Raw genomic sequence first — 23,044 nt, forward strand, 5'->3', positions numbered from 1 at the left:
GAAATAATAATAATAAAAAAACACTTGGCGCCCTCCAGATATTTTGGACCACTGGTGGGAGCTGCAGTCGGCAACATCTGGAGGGCGCCAGGTTGGGGAACGCTGAAACAGACAATGATGGAAGAGGCAGCTGGAAGGAGGCAATGGCTTTAAAGGAGAAACCACCTGGGAATCTCTTTTCCTCCACCAGGCGGCGCTGTGGAGACACTTGGTGTCCCGTAAATATTCTAAACAAGGAGCCCGAACAAATTTCTTCCTTCCTTCCAAAAAGATGGGATGAAGGTTGGTAGGATTTTTAACGCGCAGCCGACTTTTCCTATTTGTCACGTGCTTACCGTATGCATCCTAAGAGCAGCGCCCACCTTAATTTTCCTTCCTCTTTAAGCTGCGGCAGAAGCTGCTGCAAGCGCGTTCCTAGCAGGCGCCCCCCTGATTGGTTGACGTGCTGAGATGGACTTCCCGGAGACAGCCTATCAGAAGAATGGAACTGGAGGAGAGAGGCGGGGAGGAGGCGAAACTACGCTTCTCATTGGACGCGCCCGCGTTCCAACCCCCGGCCTCGCACGTCATTGGCCAACCCTTTCCGAACTTTGGCTGATGCGGAAGGAAGGGCTGGGGAACGCCGATTGGCTGAGGCGCGGCGTTCTGCGGGGGCGGGGGCTGCATACTAACGAGCCGCCGAGGGCGCTGATTGGGTAAAACGCGCCGAGAGTCGGAAACGAGGTTGATACATTTTCACGTCGGGGATCGGAATGGTCGCGGGCGCCGGGGCGTTTTTCCGACGGCTCGGAGCGCTGAGCGGGGCTGCGGCCGTCGGGGCGGCCGCCTACGGGGCTCACGGTGAGGACAGGCGGGTGCCGGGGCTGGAGAAAAGGGGGTGCAATCCTGGCCTCGATCCCCCGACGGTATTTGTGGGCAGCTCCCAAATACTGCGGAGAGAATACAGTGGTACCTCGGGTTAAGTACTTAATTCGTTCTGGAGGTCTGTTCTTAACCTGAAACTGTTCTTAACCTGAAGCACCACTTAGCTAATGGGGCCTCCTGCTGCTGCCGCGCGATTTCTGTTCTCACCCGGAAACAAAGTTCTTAACCCGAGGTAATATTTCTGGGTTAGCGGAGTCTGTAACCTGAAGTGCCTGTAACCCGAGGTATCACTGTAACGGGGTGACCCACCTTGGATCAATTCTATGCTTCCAGGTGCCATAAGAAAGCTGCAGAGATAGTGCAGGATAGTGCGCACCCTTGAAATGATCTCTCTCAGCTTCTGCCTTCTGGAAGAAGGTACAGGGTTATAAAGACTAGGACTAGCCGCCTGAGAAACTGTTTCTATCCAAATGCGATTTTTGTTTTAAAAGCAGTGTAAGGTAGTCCACAGAGCCCTGCGATGGGGTGAGCTCCTGTTGCTCTGTCCCTGCTCCTGCTAACCTAGCAATTCGAAAGCCCGTCAAAGTGCAAGTAGATAAATAGGTACCGCTCCGGCGGGAAGGTAAACGGCGTTTCCGTGTGCTGCTCTGGTTCGCCAGAAGCGGCTTAGTCCTGCTGGCCACATGACCCGGAAGCTGTACGCCGGCTCCCTCGGCCAATAAAGCGAGATGAGCACCGCAACCCCAGAGTCGGTCAGGGGTCCCTTTACCTTTACCTGATTGCAAAATGAAATCAACCAACCAAACCACTCAAAGCGGTTTACTGCTACAACTAATAGTAACGCAATAAAATGACCAGCAAGAAAAATGAGCGGTAAATTAAGGCTTTTGAAACGTTAAGTTACAACAGGCCAAAAACCTGCACTATCAGCTTTCTAAATGTCTGCATGGGCTTGTCTAAGGAATAATGTTTTTAGACAGGCACTGAAAAGAGTACAGTGAAGGCACCTGCCTGATGTCAATAAGCAGGGAGTTCCAAAGCTCACTTAAATATCAGGTCAGGGTTTTGGCTCGTTTCGGCTGAGAATTTCCCCCGGTGAATTGGGCCCTCTGGTTTGCCTCCCCTGTTTGTGTTCCAAGCTCAGAGCATGGAGACTTTTCCTCCACCATATCGCATTTTGCAGCCGTCCGTTGGAGAGGCGTTGATGACCCACCCCTTTCCCCCAGTTTATCTCCTGTGCAGTTTCTGCTAACTCCACTTTCTCTCTCTTCCCCACCCTCCTCCTCCCAGATTTCCGTCGCAGCGACCGAGATGACTACTTGAAAGAGGTAAACGCTCTTATTTGGCTCGCTCAGTAGAGCATGAGACTCTTAATCTCAGGGTTGTGAGTTTGAAACCCACGTTGGGCAGATGATTCCTGCATTTGGGTTGGACTAGATGACCCTCATGGCCCCTTCCAACTCCACAGTTCTGTGATTCTATTTATTGCATTTGTATCTGTTACTTGGGTGGCGCTGTGGGTTAAACCACAGAGCCTAGGACTTGCTGATCAGAAGGTCGGCGGTTCGAATCCCCATTACGGGGTGAGCTCCCGTTGCTCGGTCCCTGCTCCTGCCCACCTAGCAGTTTGAAAGCATGTCAAGTGCAAGTAGATAAATAGGTACCACTCCGGCGGGAAGGTAAACGGCGTTTCCGTGCGCTGCTCTGGTTCGCCAGAAGCGGCTTAGTCATGCTGGCCACATGACCTGGAAGCTGTACGCCGGCTCCCTCGGCCAGTAAAGCGAGATGAGTGCCGCAACCCCAGAGTCGGCCACGACTGGACCTAATGGTCAGGGGTCCCTTTACCTTTACCTTTATCTGTTACGGAAAAATCTAGGTGCGAGGCTGCTCAGTCCCCCAGCTGGTTGGGCAGAGCCCACGGGTCCCTGCTGAATAAAGGAAGGAGTCCAGCCACCAACTGGAGCAAATAGCCGTAGACCAAAGTTTATCGCGTAACAGGTTCAAATAGGATTTTTGAACCCCAAGGAAGGGGTGACAAGGACTTTTAAAACTTTCCCACCATATCCCAGAATACAGTTCGTACAGCATCATTGCTACATCACTGACATGTCACCAAAGGGGAGGGATAGACAGGGGTTACACTAGTTTAACCTTGGCAAACATGTCCAGACAAGTCCTTGGTACAAGATTAGCATAAGCAGACATGTCAGGGCAAGACCCAGGTGTAAGATGAGCAGAGGCAAACACCTCTGAAGTCCCACCATCCAAAGTACAAGAGAACTTCCTTTGCATGTCTGGCCCCTTGGCAAGTTAGGTGATGGGATTAGGCTTTCCTTGGCCAACAATCAGCTCAGCAATTGTCACCTCTGGGAACTTCCTGGAGTCCTTTTTCAAGGGGAAAATACCGTATTTTTTGCTCTATAAGACTCACTTTTTACCTCCTAAAAAGTAAGGGGAAATGTGTGTGCGTCTTATGGAGCGAATGCAGGCTGCGCAGCTATCCCAGAAGCCAGAACAGCAAGAGGGATCACTGCTTTCACTGCACAGCGATCCCTCTTGCTGTTCTGGCTTCTGAGATTCAGAATATTTTTTTTCTTGTTTTCTTCCTCCAAAAACTAGGTGCGTCTTGTGGTCTGGTGCGTCTTATAGGGCGAAAAATAGGGTAGTTCTAGAATGGAGAAAACTGGCAAAGGAGTTGATTTTATATTATTGTTAAAGCTAGGTATCTTCAAGTCGAAAAGGTACATTTATGCATAATATTTGTAACATTAAACAACTTTAAAGATGTGCCCCCCCCCCGGTAATTTCTGTAACAGTTGTTGTGGTTTAGTCATGTCCGCCTCTTCGTGACCCCCTGGACCAGAGCACGCCAGGCCCTCCTGCCTTCCACTGCCTCCCGCAGTTTGGTGAAACTCATGCTGGTCCCTTCGAGAACACTGTCCCACCATCTCGTCCTCTGTCGTCCCCTTCTTCTCCTTGTGCCCTCCATCTTTCCCAACATCAGGGTCTTTTCCAGGGAGTCTTCTCTTCTCATGAGGTGGCCAAAGTCTTGGAGCCTCAGCTTCAGGATCCGGCCTTCCAGTGAGCACTCAGGGCTGATTTCCTTCAGAATGGAGAGGTTTGATCTTCTTGCAGTCCATGGGACTCTCAAGAGTCTCCTCCAGCACCAGAATTCAAAAGCATCCTTTACAGTATCCCAAGGAGCCCACAGTGAAGTGTACATGGTTCGCGTCTTGCCCCATCTTATCCCCAGAACAACCCTCCGAGGTAGGCTTGGCTGAGAAGCAGTGGCTGGCCCCCAAGGCCACATCTTTGTGGCTGAGTGGAGATTCGAACCCTGGCCTCTCCCAAGCTCAGAGTCCAGTACTCTAACCACTACACAACACTGGTTTTCCCCCTTCCCTTCCCAGTCCCTTTGGCTAAGCCAGTTAAACCGGAACCGCCGGTTGTCATTGTTTGTGGGTGGAGAGAGAAACCCCTGGGGGGGTTCAAATTTTCTTTTTTTTTTTTTTTTTTTTTTTTTAAAGAATTTTTATTAGATTTTCAGTCATAAAAACATACAAAAGAAAAATAAAACACTCAAAAAGAAGAAAAAACAAACAAAAAACAGAACAAGTATAATTTCATTTCCCTTCTTTTCTTAACCTTACTTTCCCGACCTCCTCATACCTTCCCTTACTGTATTCCATTTTCTATTAGTATTTTCAGCAAATCCCCTCCTTTAGCTTTGTTTAAATCTCCAAATTCCTTCCCTTTTCTTAATCATTACAGCTGACAACCACTTAAATTCCATATCAATATCATTCAACATTCATTAATTTTACAGTATTTCTTAAGATATTCTTTAAATTTCTTCCAGTCTTCTCTCGCCGTCTCTTTCCCCTGGTCTCGAATTCTGTCCGTCATTTCTGCCAGTGACATATAGTCTATTACCTTCATCTGCCATTCTTCCAGAGTGGGTAGGTCTTGTGTCTTCCAATACTTTGCGATGAGTATTCTTGCTGCTGTTGTTGCATACATAAAAAAAGTTCTGTCCTTCTTTAACACCAATTGGCCGACCATGCCCAAGAGAAAGGCCTCTGGTTTCTTCCGAAAGGTATACTTAAATACCTTTTTCAATTCGTTATATATCATATCCCAGAAAGCCTTAATCTTTGGGCACGTCCACCAAAGGTGAAAAAATGTTCCTTCAGTCTCCTTACATTTCCAACATTTATTATCGGGCAAATGATAAATTTTTGCAAGTTTGACTGGGGTTAGGTACCACCTATAAACCATTTTCATAATATTTTCCTTTAAGGCTGTACATGCCGTAAATTTCCTTCCGGTGGTCCACAACTGATCCCAGTCCACACTCATAATATTATGACCCACATCTTGAGCCCACTTAATCATTGCCGATTTAACCATCTCATCCTCAGTATTCCATCTTAACAGCAGATTATACATTTTAGACAAAGTTTTTGTATTGGATTCTAGCAGTTCTGTTTCTAGTTTAGATTTTTCCACCTGGAAGCCAATTTTCTTATCTTTATTAAATGTCTCCAAAATTTGATAGTAATGGAGCCAATCTCTCACTTTATCTTTCAACTTTTCAAAACTCTGTAGTTTCAATCTGTCACCTTCTTGTTCCAAGATTTCACAGTATTTAGGCCAAGTTCCTTCCATATTAAGTTTTTTCACAGCTCTGGCTTCCATAGGTGATAGCCACCTAGGTGTCTTATTCTCTAATAAATCTTTATACCTAGTCCAGACATTTAACAGTGTTTTTCTGACAATATGGTTTTTAAATGCCTTATGGACCTTGACCTTGTCATACCATAAATAAGCATGCCATCCGAACGCATTGTTAAAACCTTCCAAATCCAAAATATCTGTGTTTTCAAGAAGTAACCAATCTTTCAGCCAGCAGAATGCTGCTGCTTCATAGTAAAGTTTAAAGTCTGGCAGGGCAAATCCCCCCCTTTCTTTTGCATCAGTTAATATCTTAAATTTTATTCTGGGCTTTTTGCCCTGCCAGACAAATTTGGATATATCTTTCTGCCACTTCTTAAAACATTCTACCTTGTCCACAATTTGTAATGTTTGAAACAAAAACAACATTTTAGGCAATACATTCATCTTTATCACTGCGATTCGGCCTGACAAGGAAAGTTTCAAATTTGACCAAATTTCTAAGTCTCTTTTCACTTCTGTCCACACTTTCTCGTAGTTGTCTTTAAACAGGTTCACATTTTTAGCTGTCATATTTATACCCAAATATTTCACTTTCTTAACCACATTTAAACCTGTCTCTTTCTGAAACCTCTCCCTCTCAAGGGGTGTTAAGTTCTTGTCTATTACCTTAGTCTTTGACTTATTCAGTTTAAATCCTGCCACTTGGCCGAATTCTTGAATCAGTTCTAGAACTCTCTTGGTACTAGATTCTGGCTCTTGTAAAGTTAATACCAGGTCATCTGCGAAGGCTCTCAATTTGTATTGTTTTGCTCCGACCTGAACCCCCTTAACCATCCTGTCCCTTCTAATCATGTTCAGCAAAACCTCCAGTACTGAAATAAAAAGTAGAGGTGAGATTGGGCACCCCTGACGTGTTCCTTTTTCTATCTTAAATTCTTCCGTTACCACATTGTTCACAATCAACTTCGCTTTTTGTTCTGAATAAATTGCACCTATACCATTTTCAAAACCTTGACCCACCCCCATCCCCTGAAGATTTTTTTTCATAAAACTCCAAGAAATATTGTCAAAGGCTTTCTCCGCGTCCACGAATATCAGAACTGCCTTAGTGTTTATGTCTACCTCTAGCTTTTCCAAAATATCAATTATGTTCCTTACATTATCCGATAAATGTCTTCGCGGAAGAAAGCCGGCTTGGTCTTTGTGTATCTCCTCCATCAAAACTTTTTTCAATCTCTTTGCCAAAATGTCAGCAAAAATTTTGTAATCCACATTTAATAAGGAGATGGGACGGTAGTTCTTAAGTTGGGTCTTTTCAGTTTCTGTCTTTGGTATAAGTGTAATATACGCCTCTTTCCACGTTTCAGGAGCCCTCTTTCCCTCCAAAATTTCATTGCAGACTTCCTTCAAAGGTTGTAAAAGCCAGTCCTTCAAAACCTTATAGTATCTGGAAGTCAGTCCATCTGGTCCTGGAGATTTGCCCAGTTTCATATTTTGAATGGCACCTTCTATTTCCTGATCAGTCACCTTTTGATTTAACAGTACTGTACTTTCAGTAGAGATTTTTTGTAGTCCATTTTTCTCGAGAAAACAAGCTATATCTGATTCTTTCTGCGGCCCTTGTGCGTATAATTGCTTAAAGTAATTCTGGAAGCAATTTCTAATTTCATTTGGGTTATAAATGCTCCTTCCCTCTATTTCTAAACTTGTAACTGTGTTCAGTTTTTGTCTTTTCTTTATTTGCCATGCCAGGAGTTTGCCACATTTATCTGCTGATTCAAATGTTTTTTGTCTCATTTGTTTAATTTTCCATTCTATTTCGTGATTCGTCAGCTCCATGTATTGTATTTGATGAAATTTGATTTCTCTCAAAATTTCTTGTGATTTTGGTTTTGATCTCAATTTCTTTTCTCCTTCTTTTATCTTTTCCAAAATCTTATCCTTTTTCTCATTTTGGCTCCTCCTTTTTATTGCATTTTGTTGTATCAAGAATCCTCGCATTACAGCTTTACTTGCGTCCCAGATCACTCTTTTCTCCACATTTGTTTTCAAATTTATTTCAAAATAGTCTTTCAAAGTTTTTTGGGCCTTTTTAAGAACTTCTTCATCTTTAAACAAGGTGTCATTCATTCTCCATCTATAGGAACCAGATGTTGTATGTTTCATCTCCATCTTTACTGCGTTGTGGTCGGAGCAAGTTTTTGGGCAGATTTCCACATTCTTTACCTTTAGTGCCATTCCTCTAGTAACCCAGATTTGATCTATTCGGGTCCATGTCATTTGAGCTTCAGAGAAAAAGGTCCCCTCCTTTTCTAAGGGGTGCCTTGTTCTCCAGATGTCGATTAAATCCATATTGTCAGTCATTTCAAAGAAGGTCTTTGGTAACCTTCCCTCCTTTGTAATTGTCTGTCTTTGTGCCTTGTCCATATTTGTAGATACTACTCCATTCATATCTCCCATCAGGATTACATTATAGTCTATATATTCCAACAGCGTCTCATGTAGTTTCTTGTAAAATTCAGATTTTCCTTCATTCGGCGCGTATATTCCAACAATCAAAAGTTTCTCTCCCTGGTGTTGTATTTCAATTGCTAGGGTCCTTCCTTGTTCATCTTTGAAGATTAATTTTGGTTGTAATTTTTCCTTAGCGTATATCACCACGCCTCTTTTCTTGACTTTATCTGACGAAATAAATTCTTGTCCCAATCTTTTATTTATAAGTAATCTTCTATTTGATCTTGTTACATGTGTTTCTTGTAAACAAATCAGATCTAATTGCTCTCTCTTTAAAACATGGAAAACCCTTCTTCTCTTCTGAGGCATGTTCAAACCATTACAATTCCAGGTTAAAAGTTTCAGCGCCATATTGATATTATTTATCTTTACCACCTACCGCTCCAAGAAGTTCTTCCTCCTCTGTCGTTGATTTTAGTCCAAAGGATAGGTTTGCCACATCCAGCAGTCCTTTTACAGTTGTCTCCTCTCCACGATCCACCTCTTTCTGCAGGTCCTCACCGTAGTCTCGCAGGAATTTGTCTTTTTCACTCAGTGTCTTAATCCTTATTTTCTTTCCTCTGAATTTGAAGGATAAGCCCTGGGGGTATTCCCACCTGAAGAAAATGTTGTTCCTCTTCAGCAAGGTAGTCAGGTCTCTGTAGTATGTTCTTATATCAAGAATCAGCTTCGGGATATCCTTGAAGATCTCCACAAAAGAATTTCCAATTTCCAGAGTTTTTTGATAGTGCCAATTCAGTATTTTATCTCTTTCTTCCTTAGATCTTAAAGTTATGAGACAATCCCTTGGTTTGTTTTTCTTTTGTTTAAATCCAAGTCTAAAGGCACTTACTATTTTGAGATCCTCTTTTTCCTGGTCCAGTTTCCAAAATTCCAAAATTTCAGTTGTCAAAAATTCCGCCAGGGGAGGAATGAAGTGGGGCAGGTTAGTAGAAGAAGAGGCACTATTGGGTGCGATAGATGGGAAATGAGTTTGTGCGTTCTTAACTAGATGGAAGGAAGAAGTTTGAAAAAATTGACGGAAGTTTATAAAATTACGCCTGGCATGGAGAAAGTTGACAGATAATTATTTTCCCTCCCTCTCCTGACCCTAGAACTTGTGAAGCTGAACACTGGGAGATGTTCTTTGGCTTAAAGCGACTGGCAGATTTAAGAAATAATAATAATAATTCAGGAATATAGTACCAATAAAAGAAAGTCCTTCATCCAGCACATGATACCTACCTCTCTTTCAAATCAGAGGCGGTGAAGGTGCTGTGTGAGTGTCTGGAGGCTGTTGGAGGATGGATGGCAGCTAACAGATTGAGGTTGAATCCTGACAAGACAGACGTACGGGAGGTGGGCAGGTGTGGAGGACTCCCTGGTCCTGAATAGGGCAACTGTGCCCCTTAAGGACCAGGGGCACAGCCCGGGAGTCATTCTGGACTCACCGCTGTCCATGGAGGCGCAGGTCAGTTCTGTGTCCAGGGCAGTTGTCTACCAGCTCCATCTGGTACGCAGGATGAGATCCTCCCTGCTCGCCGACTGGCCAGAGTGGTGCATGCTCTGGTTATCTCCCGCTTGGACTACTGCAATGCGCTCTATGTGGGGCTACCTTTGAAGGTGACCCGGAAACTACAACTAATCCAGAATGTGGCAGCTAGACTGGGGACTGGGAGCGGCCGCCGAGACCACATAACACTGGTCTTGAAAGACCTACATTGGCTCCCATGTCGTTTCTGAGCGCAATTCAAAGTGTTGGTGCTGACCTTGAAAGCCCTAAACGGCCTCAAAGGCCCAGGAGACCTGAAGGAGCATCTCCACCCCCATCGTTCTGCCTGGACACTGAGGTCCAGCACCGAGGGCCTTCTGGCGGTTCCCTCCCTGCAAGAAGCAAAGCTACAGGGAACCAGGCAGAGGGCCTTCTCGGTGGTGGCACCCACCCTGTGGAACTCCCTCCCACCACATGTCAAAGAGAACAACAACTACCAGACTTTTAGAAGACATCTGAAGGCAGCCCTGTTCAGGGAAGCTTTTAATGTTTGATGTATTAGAGTATTTTAATATTTTTTTTGGAAGCCGCCCAGAGTGACTGGGGAAACCCAGCCAGATGGGCGAGGTATAAATAAATTATTATTATTATTATTATTATTATTATTATTATTATTATTAACCTGTGGAACTCCTTCCCGCTTTAAGAGAGGATAGGACAAATTCACGAAGGAGGAGAGGACTGTTCGTGGCTATTCTCGGGTCTCTGTGGTCGGAGGCAGGGATGCTTACGAATACCAGTTCCTGGAAACCGCAGGAGGGGAGAGAGGGGATCTTGCGTTCGAATCCTGCTTGTGAGATTCTGATAATGACCGCTGTGAGAACAGGGTGCTGGACTAGACGGGCCCTTCTTGGCCTGATCCTGCTGATTCCTCTTATGTCCTTAAGAGGAATTGTGCGACCCATCTCCAGGTGGGCTACAATTTTGGGAAGGGGCTGGGAGGGAACCAGGATGCCTGGGTTCTTTGCGGAAAGGAGACTGGGTGGCGCAGGTGGGTGGAGCTGCCCGTTCTTAGTGAGATCACAAACCAGCATTCCCAAATTCACCTTCATAAGACGCTCCTCTTATTTGAACTCAGAGTCGTCTACGCAAGCGGGTTTTTTCAACCTGAGCCCCCCAAGATGTAGCCACGCCTGTCCAATTCAATTTGCAGATTTCTTCCCGCGAAATAATCTCAAAGCTGCATTTCCCAGAGAAAAACACCAGCAGTTAAAGCAACAGCTTTAATTCCACAAAGGAAAAAACAATGTCACAATTTAAAATGAAAACGTTCCTAAAAACAGTTCCACATATAGAAACAATTTGAAACACTTTCAAATCCAGTGCAGAGGTATAGGTAATGTATTTAAAACATGTATACAATACAATGTATAGATACTATATTTAAAACAAATGTTTATATTTAACCTTTTTTCTTTTTGCTTCTTGATTAAAAAGATTTAAGAAAATAATATAATACTGTGTAAAATATAACAAGGGTGATATAGGTTTTTTGAGAACAATCAGAAGTCTAGGTCTTTTTTTTTTTTTTGCTTTAATTTTCTTGTATTTTCATTTTTTTTCCCCAGTATGGGATGGGATATAAATTGTAATATAGTATATTGATGTATAAATCTGTGGAATATGTTCAATAATGAGTTTTATAAAAGAAAATCCAATACAGCGGCAGCCTGGGAAGCAGATCTCCCCTTGTTGAAAAAGGAAGGCACCGAAAAGACTACAAAGCCCATCATCCATTTCCTAAGCTTGCAGTGGATTATGGGCGTTGTAGTCCAAAGTCGGGTGGGGAGGAAGCAAATGGCTGAAGTACAGAGCTGGGGAACCTGTGGCTCCAGAAATTGCTGGACTACAACGACCATCGCACTTGCAGGGGCTGATGGGAGTTCTGAGCCCCCAACGACGACAGGGATGGCCTGTGTGTGTTGAATCACTGTCCTCACCCTGATCCTCGACCTTCTTTTGTAGCTCTATGAGACGGCCAACAAATACCACTTCCTCCACAGCTTGGCCCTGCTGGCTGTGCCCCACTGCCGCTATCCCATGATGGTAAGGATCCACGACTTAGAATTGACTGGGGTTTTTTTTGGGGGGGGGGTTACAAGGTGCCAACCATATGCCTTAGAGACTCCAAATTTGTGTAGGGTTTATTCCTCAGCTATTTCTTCTCCTAAAGGCACAGGTCAATTCTGTGTCCAGGGCAGCTGTTTACCAGCTCCATCTGGTACGCAGGATGAGACCCTCCCTGCCCGCAGACTGTTTCTCCAGAGTGGTGCATGCTCTGGTTATCTCCCGCTTGGACTACTGCCATGCGCTCTACGTGGGGCTACCTTTGAAGGTGACCCGGAAACTGCAATTAATCCAGAATGCGGCAGCTAGACTGGGGACTGGGAGCGGCCTCCAAGATCATATAACACCGGACTTGAAAGACCTACATTGGCTCCCAGTACGTTTCCGGGCACAATTCAAAGTGTTGGTGCTGACCTTGAAAGCCCTAAACGGCCTCAAAGGCCCAGTAGACCTGAAGGAGCGTCTCCACCCCCATCATCCAGCCTGGACACTGAGGTCCAGCTCCGAGGGCCTTCTGGTGGTTCCCTCCCTGCGAGAAGTGAGGTTGCAGGGAACCAAGCAGAGGGCCTTCTCGGTGGTGGCACCCTTCCTGTGGAACGCCCTCCCACCAGATATCAAAGAGAACAACAACTACCAGACTTTTAGAAGACATCTGAAGCCAGCCCTGTTTAGGGAAGCTTTTAATGTTTAACAGACCACTGTATTTTAATACTTTGTTGGAAGCCGCCCAGAGTGGCTGGGGAAACCCAGCCAGATGGACGGGGTATAAATAATAAATTCTATTCTATTCTATTCTATTCTATTCTATTCTATTCTATTCTATTCTATTCTATTCTATTCTAAAGCTGTTCCACAAGGCAGGGGAGGTTTAGGTAACTTTTGGGTGCGGATGATGGGAGTCGTAGTCCAATGTTTGGCGGGTGCCTAGCTGGAAAAAGCTGTTCCCATCATCCCTGACGGTGGGACATGCACAGCCAGGCCACATTCTAGGTACTGGTACTAACCTCAGAGTTGGGAGGGGACCCCAAATCTCATCTAGTCTGACCCCCTGAAATAAAACCTTTTCATTTCTATTCTTTGTATATTGTATTGTTGTTTTATTCCTGTGGCCGATGGCTGACGCAAATAAACATTCATTCATTCAGTGATTCTAACTTGTGCCTTTCGTTCCTCCCAGGCCGGCAGCATCCTGTCTCTGGGCATGGGGATGTTCTCTGGCGCCCTGTATTACCACGCCGTAACAGGGGACCCGATCCTGACCAAGGCGGCCCCGTATGGTGGTTCCCTCCTCATCCTCGGCTGGATCGCCATGGCCCCTTGACACCCCGTTCTGTCCCCATGTGGCCCCTCTCTCCCATCGCCAGGGCAACCAGCCCTGCCCCTCCCTCCCCCCTTAGGCTAGCCAGAAGGGAGCCCTAGGAGAAGAGAGATTTCCAAATGTCAGAGTAGGATCCCTTGAGGTCTTTAGCCTGCCCCAAACGCGTCTCTGTCCTGCATCTTGGAATTCCCCGAATGCCGAATCCCTTTTTAAAAAGCCAAGATCCTTTCCCCCCCAAAAAAATTGCAACCAGATTTGAGTTTGCGATGGAGGCCACGAAATGCAATGTCCGATCGGTGCTTTTCAATTGGTGTTTTTTAGCTTAATAAATGATGAGAGTGATTTAACTTTTTAAAAAACCCACGCAGCTTTTTTTCTGTGAATAAATTTATTCTGTGGATAAATGTCGTGGTAAATGGTGGCTATATGTTAGATGTCACATGTAAGCTAAGAGCAGGAAGCACAAAGTGTTTCAGTGCGTCTCCGCCTCCCTCCCGAGGTTGCTAGACTACAACTCCCATGAGTCATGACGTTTAAGGCAACCTGGCTGGCCGGGGATGTTGGGAGTTGTAGTCCAAAGCAGCTGGGGAGCCCTAGGTTAACAGACTAAGGTTGAATCCTGACAAGACAGAAGTGCTGTTTTGGGGGGACAGGGGGCGGGCAGGTGTGGAGGACTCCCTGGTCCTGAATGGGGCAACTGTGCCCCCGAAGGGCCAGGTGTGCAGCCTGGGAGTCATTTTGGACTCACAGCTGTCCATGGAGGCGCAGGTCAATTCTGTGTCCAGGGCAGCTGTCTACCAGCTCCACCTGGTACGCAGAATGAGACCCTTCCTGCCCGCTGTCTGTCTCGCCAGAGTGGTGCATGTTCTCGTTATCTCCCGCTTGGACTACTGCCATGCGCTCTGCATGGGCCTACCTTTGAAGGTGACCTGGAAACTGCAACTAATCCAGAATGCGGCAGCTAGACTGGTGACTGGGAGCGGGCGCTGAGACCATATAGCACCGGTCCTGAAAGACCTACAATGGCTCCTAGTACGTTTCCGAGCACAATTCAAAGTGTTGGTACTGACCTTGAAAGCCCTAAACGGCCTCAAAGGCCCAGTATACCTGAAGGAGCGTCTCCACCCCCATCGTTCAGCCCAGATACTGAGGTCCAGCTCTGAGGGCCTTCTGGCGGTTCCCTCCCTGTGAGAAGCCAAGTAAAGGGAACCAGGCAGGGAACCAGGCAGAGGGCCTTCTCAGTGGTGGCGCCCGCCCTGTTGTAACGCCCTCCCACCAGATGTCAAAGAGAAAAACAACTACCAGACTTTTAGAAGACATCTGAAGGCAGCCCTGTTTAGGGAAGCTTTTAATGTTTAACAGACTACTGTATTTTAATACTTCGTTCAAAGCCGGCCAGAGTGGCTGGGGAAACCCAGCCAGATGGGCGGCGTATAAATAATAAATTATTATTATTATTATTATAGGTTGGCAAAAGATAATAAAATTGCAGTTGCCAGGAATCCCCAATGATCATCTAGTGCAACCCCCAGCAATGCAGGAATAAATTGGGTCATAAAATTCGTTGTTTAAAAAGTGGGGATGGGGAAACCTTGGCCCTTCAGATATTGGGACGCAAACTCCCCATGAGCCAGCAGGACCAATGGTTAGGGATGATGGGAGCTGTAGTCTAGGAATATCTGGAAGGATCTGGGCCTGAAATTCCCACTAATTGCTCTTTGACAAATGCTAACCACTGTTAAGAAATCTCTCCCGATGCATTTATTTCACCAACATTAATTTTTTAAAAAATATATGCTTTTATACAATGGTACCTCAGATTACATAGGGGCGCGGGTGGCACTGTGGGTTAAACCACTGAGCCTCTTGGGCTTGCCGATCAGAAGGTCGGCGGTTCGAATCCCCGCGACGGGGTGAGTTCCCGTTGCTCGGTCCCTGCTCCTGCCAATCTAGCAGTTCGGAACTACGTCAAAGTGCAAGTAGATAAATAGGTACCGCCCCGGCAGAAAGGTAAACGGCGTTTCCGTGCGCTGCTCTGGTTCGCCAGAAGCGGCTTAGTCATGCTGGCCACATGACCCAGAAGCTGGACACCGGCTGCCTCTGCCAATAAAGCGAGATGAGCGCCGCAACCTCAGAGTCGGCCACGACTGGACGTAATGGTCAGGGGTCCCTTTACCTTTACCTTTACCTCAGGTTACATACGCTTCAGGTTACACACTCCGCTAACCCAGAAAAAGTGCTTCAGGTTAAGAACTTTGCTTCAGGATGAGAACAGAAATCGTGCTCTGGCGGCGTGGTGGCAGCCGGAGGCCCCATTAGCTAAAGTGGTGCTTCAGGTTAAGAACAGTTTCAGGTTAAGAACGGACCTCCGGAACGAATTACTTAACCCGAGGTACCACTGTAAACTGCCATCTCATAAAGATGTACAGAGCGGTGATTAAAAACAGCACCTGCCATCAAAGCAGAACAGTATAAAAGCCAAAAAGATAATACGGGGACTCCAGTATTGTTGCCGTAAAGCTCCTTTTTTTGGGAGTGGCATTAAAAAGCCGTCTAAATACAACACAGCCTCCATCATAAAAAAGCTCTGGGAAACCTGGTCAAGCATCAAAATCTACGCTGTGGCCGCATTTGGAATACTGTTCTGGTCGCCTTGCCTCAAAAAGGATGTTGAGGAGTCGGAGAAGGTTCAGAAAAGGGCAACGCAAATAACTGGGGAATGGAGAAATTTCCCTGCGATGACGGAAAAGATGCAACGTCTGGGAATTTTAAGGTTTTTTTAGAGGCAACACGATAGAAGTTTATAACTGAATGGAGTGTCTAAATGAATACCTTAAAAGCCAAGGTTCGAGGTCAGAAATCTGGCTGAGTCTGGAATAACCTTGTGAGGTGAAAGGATAAGAAAGAGGGATTTATATCTGGATGCTAGGCTAGAGATGATCAGGAAAACAGGAAGACACAATAAGAGGTAAAGGAGGTGCTGTGCGATTGGTGGAAGTCAATATTTGTTTTTTGTGTTTATATTATTAACTTGTAAGATATGGATTTGTTTGGGGTTTTTTGAATGTCGGTTGTTGTGTTGTGTGTATTGTTATTTTTCGATATTTTTCATGTTGTGTGGAAAATACTAATAAAATTTATAATAAAAAAAAAGAAGTTTATAAATGATCGCAACACAAGAACTCATGGGCACCCAATGAAGGTAGATGTTGGACGATTCAGGAAGGATAAAATAAAAGTCCTTCTTCACGCAACACAGTGTTAAACTCTGGAACTCCCTGCCACAGGAAGCAGCGACGGCCCAGAACCTGAATGGCTTTAAAAAGGGGACAGGGCAAATTCACGATGGAGAGGCTGATATCGATGCCCACTAGCCAGGATGTCTCTGCTGTGCCTCTGCAGTTGGGAGGCAGCGATGCGTCTGAACGCGAGTTTCTGGAAGACACAGGAGCGGAGATGGATCACGGGCACCTAGTTGGCCGCTGTGAGAATAGATGCAGGTCTAGAAGATGGTGTTGTTGTTGTTGTTTAGTCGTGTCTGCCTCTTTGTGACCCCCTGGATCAGAGCAGGCCAGGCACTCCTGTCTTCCACTGCCTCCCGCAGTTTGGTCAAACTCATGCTGGTAGTTTTGAGAACACTGTCCCACCATCTCACCATCTCGTCCTCCGTCGTCCCCTTCTCCTTGTGCCCTCCATCTTTCCCAACATCAGGGTCTTTTCCAGGGAGTCTTCTCTTCTCATGAGGTGGCCAAAGTCTTGGAGCCTCAGCTTCAGGATCTGTCCTTCCAGTGAGCACTCAGGGCTGATTTCCTTCAGAATGGAGAGGTTTGATCTTCTTGCAGTCCGTGGGACTCTCAAGAGTCTCCTCCAGCACCAGAATTCAAAAGCATCCATTCTTGGGCGATCAGCCTTCTTGATGGTCCAGCTCTCACTTCCATACATCACTACTGGGAAAACCACAGCTTTAACTATACGGACCTTTGTCGGCAAGGTGATGTCTCTGCTTTTTGAGATGCTGTCTAGGTTTGTCATTGCTTTCCTCCCAAGAAGCAGGCGTCTTTGAATTTCGTGACTGCTGTCACCATCTGCGGTGATCATGGAGCCCAAGAAAGTAAAAAAAGGAGGTCATAGAGGGAAGTTTTCTCAAGACAGCAAAGCTTTAGGTTGACTTGGGGGCGGGAAGATCTCTACCCTCAAAGGAAAGTTTTCTTGGAGAGAGCAGGCCTACACAGGAACTCAGCCCCACAATCCTGGAAGGACCAACTGTAGTTGCTCGAGTGGAGAAGTCACTCTGCACATGCTCTGAGAAAAAACACAAACACAACACACTGCAACCAACCAGCCACGCCCTGGGCCCTGTGGGCTCTTGCACCGCCAGCAAAAATAAGTACCGGTTTATGTGATGCTGACACACAAACTTTGCTGACACGCCATACAGAAGAATGAAATTTTACTGCCTCCTTTTCTCCCACACAACCCCACATTGCCTGTAATTGTAACGTCTCACTCGGAATGCGACTGATTTGTTTGACTTGAAAAGCAAGAGAGACTCTGTGTGTTCTATTGTTACTTCAGAAAATATTTTATTAAAAACATGTAATAGTAAAGAGACTTGCAGAGGGCTCTTTTAGCTGAGGCAGGCTGGGGGAAGCCTGAGCGCTTGAGATCAGTGGGGTTTGGAGCCTTACCTGGTCTTGAGATTAAATCTGGAGGGGAAAGGGGGCGGAGTCTACGTAGGGGGTTGGACTGGATGACCCTCGTGGACCCTTCTGACCCTACAATTCTTTGATTCTAGGTCAGGTGCTACAGGGAGTAGAGCTTGACCGTGACAACAGCCAGGAAGGCCATCATTGCGCACCGGTTATTGCTATAAACAGAAAGCGAGGATGCTTGCGCGTGGGATAGATAGCTGTCACGTGTTGTTGTTGTTGTTTAGTCGTTTAGTTGTGTCCGACTCTTCGTGACCCCCTGGACCAGAGCACGCCAGGCACTCCTGTCTTCCACTGCCTCCCGCAGTTTGGTCAAAGTCATGCTGGTAACCTCGAAAACACTGTCCCACCATCTCGTCCTCTGTCGCCCCCTTCTCCTTGTGCCCTTCATCTTTCCCAGCATCAGTGTCTTCTCCAGGGAGTCTTCTCTTCTCATGAGGTGGCCAAAGTCTTGGAGCCTCAGCTTCACGATCTGTCCTTCCAGTGAGCACTCAGGGCTGATTTCCTTCAGAATGGAGAGGTTTGATCTTCTTGCAGTCCATGGGACTCTCCAGAGTCTCCTCCAGCACCAGAATTCAAAAGCATCCATTCTTCGGCGATCAGCCTTCTTTATGGTCCAGCTCTCGCTTCCATACATCACTACTGGGAAAACCATGGCTTTAACTATACGGACCTTTGTCGGCAAGGTGACGTCTCTACTTCTCAAGATGCTGTCTAGGCCTGTCATTGCCCTTCTCCCAAGAAGCAGGCGTCTTTTAATTTCGTGGCTGCTGTCACCATCTGCAGTGATCATGGAGCCCAAGAAAGTCAAATCTCTCACTGCCTCCATTTCTTCCCTTTCTATTTGCCAGGAGGTGATGGGCCCAGTGGCCACGATCTTTGTTTTTTGGATGTTGAGCTTCAGACCATATTTTGCGCTCTCCTCTTTCACCCTCATTAAAAGGTTCTTTAATTCCTCCTCACTTTCTGCCATCAAGGTTGTGTCATCTGCATATCTGAGGTTGTTGATATTTCTTCCAGCAATCTTAATTCCAGCTTGGGATTCATCCAGCCCAGCCTTTCGCATTATGTATTCTGCATATAAATTAAATAAGCAGGGAGACAAAATACAGCCTTGTCGTACTCCTTTCCCAATTTTGAACCAATCACGTGTCACGTGTGAACCCTCCCAATCCGGTGGCGCAGAAGTGCTTCTCCCCAAGGCGTCGTGGAAACAGGCCTGAAGTCGGTGTCCAAAAGGCAAGTTCCCTCCTACCAGCCAGCAGCGGGGCCGCGTTCTCGCGTGGCGGTGCGTCCAAACAAACAGCCGCGCAAGACGCGCGTCTCTCCCTCTCGCCCGCGAGGACTCCACAAAAAACCCCACCAGCTGGAGGGCGCCGGGTTGGCCGAGACCATTAACCCGGGCTAAGAGCCCCTAAGCTTTCTCCTTCCCCTCCCATCCCTCGAAGCGAAAGAGCAAGCCCGGACACGCCGCGTTCACACGACCGGCGCGCACCGCTCCTTTTCCCCCTCTCGCTTCTGTCTCCGGGCGCGGCGCCGCTCCAGGGCTGCTGCCGGCGATGGGAGGGCGAGGGGGCGGCCCCTGCCTCGCCCTGCCCTCCCTCCTTCCCTCGGTCCATCCTTTTCCTCTCTTTCTCTTCTTTCTCTCCACCTCCCTCCCTCCGCCACTTTCTTTGCTGGCTCCAGGGCGTGAAGGTAACGCGGAGTGGGGAGAAGGAGCCGGGGAGGCGAGGGGGAGGCCCAAATAATGTGGGGCGGGGGGGGGAGAGAGAAGCCACGGTGTGTGTGGGGGGGTCCTTGGCCTTGTCTCCCCCTCCCTCCTCTACCCCCCCCGCCAGGGGGCTGTTTGGGAAACCACCTGAGATGGCCAGGAAAATAAAAGCTGGGTATCCCCATCCTTTGCGCGCTTGGTTTGTTTCTGTTCCCGGGGACAGATTTGGGGGGCTCTTCAGTTTGCAATTGCCGGGGGGGGGGGTCCTTTTCTTTCTCCTCCTCGTGTGAATGTGGACAGCGGGGAGGTTGTTTTGCAAAGAGGGAGGGAGGGGCTTCCTGTTTGGAAACCCACCCACCCCCTCAATCCTGCCCGGGGGGAAAAAAAAGATGAGAGGAGGAAGAAGGCGGCGGCAAAGAAGTTTCTTTGGAAAGATGATAGCGGGGGGGTGTCTGGTTGGGGTTTGGGGCGCGCGCCCCTCCTCCCCATCTCCTTTGCTGGCTCTTCGGCGCAGCCTTGGCCATCCTGGCGCCCACCCCCGCGTCCTCAGCAGCTGGGGGGCGCCAGGTTGGCAGTTCTGGGAGGAGAGAAACCAGATGGTTTTAATTTTGCTGTTTTTGTTTCACGCCCCCCCCCCGGAGGGAGGGAGTCTCCCCTCCTCTCCCAACATCCTTCCTGATTTTCCTCCCTTCCCTTAACCCAACAATTTCCCTTCTCTCTCTCTCTCTCTCTCTGCACCCAGCCTGAGAGACGCCTCGCAGCCAGGTGGTGGTTGTTTTGCAAAACACTGCAGAATTATGTTTCCAAGGTTCTCGGAAGGCTCCACAAAACGCTTCCCCCCCTCCCCTCTCTATTCTCCCTTCATCCAGGTTTCCTGTCCGGCCCTCGCCTTTGTTCTCGCTGCTCCTGCGCAGCTTTCGATTCCCCGGCGTTGAGTGCGAATTCTGCGACACCCAGAAGGGAGGGAGAGTGGCTCTTGCACCCGGGCTCCGCTTGCTGGTTTTGCACAAGGACTTGGTTGGCTGCTGCGAAGGCAACATGCTGGATTAATGCTCTTTAAAAATGTCTCGTGGAACTGGGGGTGGTTGGGTTGTCTTCTGTTGTGTATTTTGTGTCTTCTGTATTGTAATTTTTGTTGGGGACCGATCTGAGATCTGCAGGTATAGGGCAGTATACAAATAATAATAATAATAATAATAATAATAATCCTCTCCTTAGGCTCTAGTCCAGCCTTTCTCAACCTGTGGGTCCCCAGATGTTGAACTACAACTCCCATCAGCCCTAGCTAGCAAGGCCAGAGCTCAGGGATGATGGGATTTGTAGTCCAACAACATCTGGGGACCCACAGGTTGAGAACTGCTGCTCTAGTCATAGAACTGTAGAGTTGGAAAGGAGTTTAAGCATTGCGATAGCTCAGTCGGTAGAGCATGAGACTCTTAATCTCAGGGTAGTGGGTTCGAGTCCCGTGTTGGGCAAAAGATTCCAGCATTGCAGGGGGCTGGACTAGATGACCTTTGGGGGGGCCCTTCCGACGCTACAATTCTGTGATTCTACAAGGAGAGCCTGCTGGATGAGGCCAGTGGCCCGCCTAGTCCAGCATCCTGCCTTCGCGGTGGCCAAAAACATGCCCCCAATGGGAAAGCAGCAAGCAGGATTCGAACACAGGAGCCACTCTCCCTTCCTGTGGCTTCCAGCAACTGGGATTCAGGAACAGCGCTGTGGAGGCAGAACACAACCAACCTGGCTAGTAGCCAACAATAGCTTTCTCCTGCATGAGCTTGTCTAATCCTCTTTTAAAACCATCCAATTTGGTGGCCATCCCAGCCTCCTGTGGCAGGGAGTTCCAAAGTTTATGTGCCGCACGAAGAAGGGCTTTCATTTTATCTATGTAGCGTGTAAAGTGATTTAGAGAGAGGTCCCTGCTCTCTAGGAAGTTACAATCTGAACACTGTAAACACTGGCTAGGGGGAGTGTATTATGGTTCGTATGTCGGACTGAGACCTGGGAGAGAGCCGGGTTCAAATCCTGCCTCGGCCCTGAAGCTCGTTTGCTGAACTTGGGCCAGTCGCTGTCCCTCAGCCTGCCCTACCTCGCAGGATTGTTGTGGGGGTGAAAGAGGGGGAGAACCATGTACCCCACCTTGATTTCCTTGGAGGAAAAGGGTGCGAATTAATGCAATTAATAAATAAATTCTCCTGGTGCTGCCTCGGTGCTGTCAGTGGACGCAAATATACCAGGGGGAATGGAGCAGGGGGTGGGATACGGCATGTAGAGCATGAGACTCTCGCGGTCTTGGGTTCGAGTCCTACATGGGGCAAAAAGATTCCTGCATTGCAGGGGGTTGAACTAGATGACCCTGGGTCCCTTCCGACTCTACAGTGATTTTATGTGTGTTTGAGCTTTGCCAGGAGGGAGGGAGAGGAAGGGGTTGATTAGAGAGCATCTGGGCTGCGGACTCTGAAAGATACAGGATTCCTGGGTGGCTTTTGCAAGAGGGCGAAAAGCCTGGGGTTTTGTGGCTTCTCTTAAGGGTGAGAAAACACCCTCTTGGCGAATCGTGGGGCGCTGCTTTTTTTATCTTAAGGGAGTGGAAAACAGGCTCTCTTGCCAGCTGCTTGGGTTTGCTGGAAAGCCGCCTCCATCTTTCCGCGGGGAATCCCTGCCTCTCCCTTCCCAACCCAGAACCCAGCGCAGACATCCAGGCACACCCAAAGGTCACTGGGATTTGCGGGGAGAGCGGACTGGATCCCACGCGGTCTCCGGAGTTTGGAAGCATCGCCTGGAAACAGGAGGCCCGAATCGTCCAACACACACACCCTCCAGCAACAATCCCTGCTTTGGAACAAAAAAAAACCACAAGCCCCAAACCTTGGGTGCCACCCAGTTTTGGAGCAGGGCAAAGACTCTGAGCTGTTGGTTTGCCAGTGAGAGGAGCCTGCCAAAAAAACCCCTATTTTTAAGAGGGTAGCTGCTGTCATGTGGTTTTTTAGCAAGGCTTTGTTTTCTTCCTCCCCCAAGCCGCTTGGGCGCAGAAGGAAGATCAAGGCAGATTTTGTTTTCGCAAGGCGAGAGATCGATGGGGAGGCAGAACTCTTGGGTGAGGAGGACCAAGGGTGTGTGTGTCAGGACTCCTGGGTTCTTCGGAGAGGGCAGGAGGGTTTTGTAGGCTGAAAGTTCGGCTCAGAGGCCTGGCAAGGAGTCGGGGATTGCCTCTCCTTCGGCTGCTCCTGCCCTCCCCGTGATGAGTCTGTGTGGGCTTGAGGAGGGGGGTGGGAAAGGAGAGATCCAGTTTCACTTGGATCATGTGTCTCTCGCTTAGGCAAGAGGAGTGGGCGCCATTTCTGGAAAGCCGGACTCAGGGACGGGCATGAAGTGAGTAACGCCTGGAGGCTTCTGAGTTTGGTTCTCCTTAAGACTTAGAGTGTTTGTGTTTGTGTGTCTTTGCACGCAACGCCTTGCACGGTTGCACAAATCTGTGTGTGACCTCTGGCATTTGGGCCAGAGGGTCTGGCGACTTTTAAACTGTTTGTTTCCCAATTCCCTCTGGGGACACGATTTGTGTTCTGTGACACTTTGTGTCTGTGTGTGTTTGTGTGTTGATGGCTATCATGTGTTTTCACTTCTGGGTGCAGGTTTCTGTACTCTGGTGTATC

General features: G+C 47.7%; 2 protein-coding genes across 2 annotated transcripts in view; both read left to right on the plus strand.

The window, feature by feature from the left end:
* Positions 1-685: 685 nt before the first annotated feature.
* TMEM256 (transmembrane protein 256) lies at positions 686-13,318 on the plus strand. The gene is made up of 4 exons (XM_028703588.2): positions 686-840; positions 2,155-2,192; positions 11,552-11,632; positions 12,831-13,318. The coding sequence occupies exons 1-4, from the start codon at positions 753-755 to the stop codon at positions 12,972-12,974; spliced, it is 351 nt and encodes a 116-aa protein (XP_028559421.2). The 5' UTR covers positions 686-752; the 3' UTR covers positions 12,975-13,318.
* A 9,216-nt stretch (positions 13,319-22,534) lies between these two features.
* The window catches only part of PLSCR3 (phospholipid scramblase 3), a 28,366-nt gene continuing 27,856 nt past the window's right edge, over positions 22,535-23,044 (plus strand). The window contains 2 exon segments of the mRNA XM_028702311.2: positions 22,535-22,684; positions 22,687-22,763. Coding sequence (XP_028558144.2) covers positions 22,633-22,684; positions 22,687-22,763 — 129 coding nt within the window. The 5' untranslated portion in view covers positions 22,535-22,632.

Source organism: Podarcis muralis, chromosome 13 (assembly GCF_964188315.1).
Source record: "Podarcis muralis chromosome 13, rPodMur119.hap1.1, whole genome shotgun sequence".
Classification (NCBI taxonomy): Eukaryota; Metazoa; Chordata; class Lepidosauria; order Squamata; family Lacertidae; genus Podarcis; species Podarcis muralis.

Excerpts from the sequence above, each read along its gene's own strand:
- TMEM256 (XM_028703588.2), top strand. The coding sequence starts at position 753 with ATGGTCGCGGGCGCCGGGGCGTTTTTCCGACGGCTCGGAGCGCTGAGC. Across the intron at positions 841-2,154 it reads GGCCGCCTACGGGGCTCACG|ATTTCCGTCGCAGCGACCGA; the intron begins GTGAGGACAGGC and ends TCCTCCTCCCAG. Across the intron at positions 11,633-12,830 it reads ACTGCCGCTATCCCATGATG|GCCGGCAGCATCCTGTCTCT; the intron begins GTAAGGATCCAC and ends CGTTCCTCCCAG.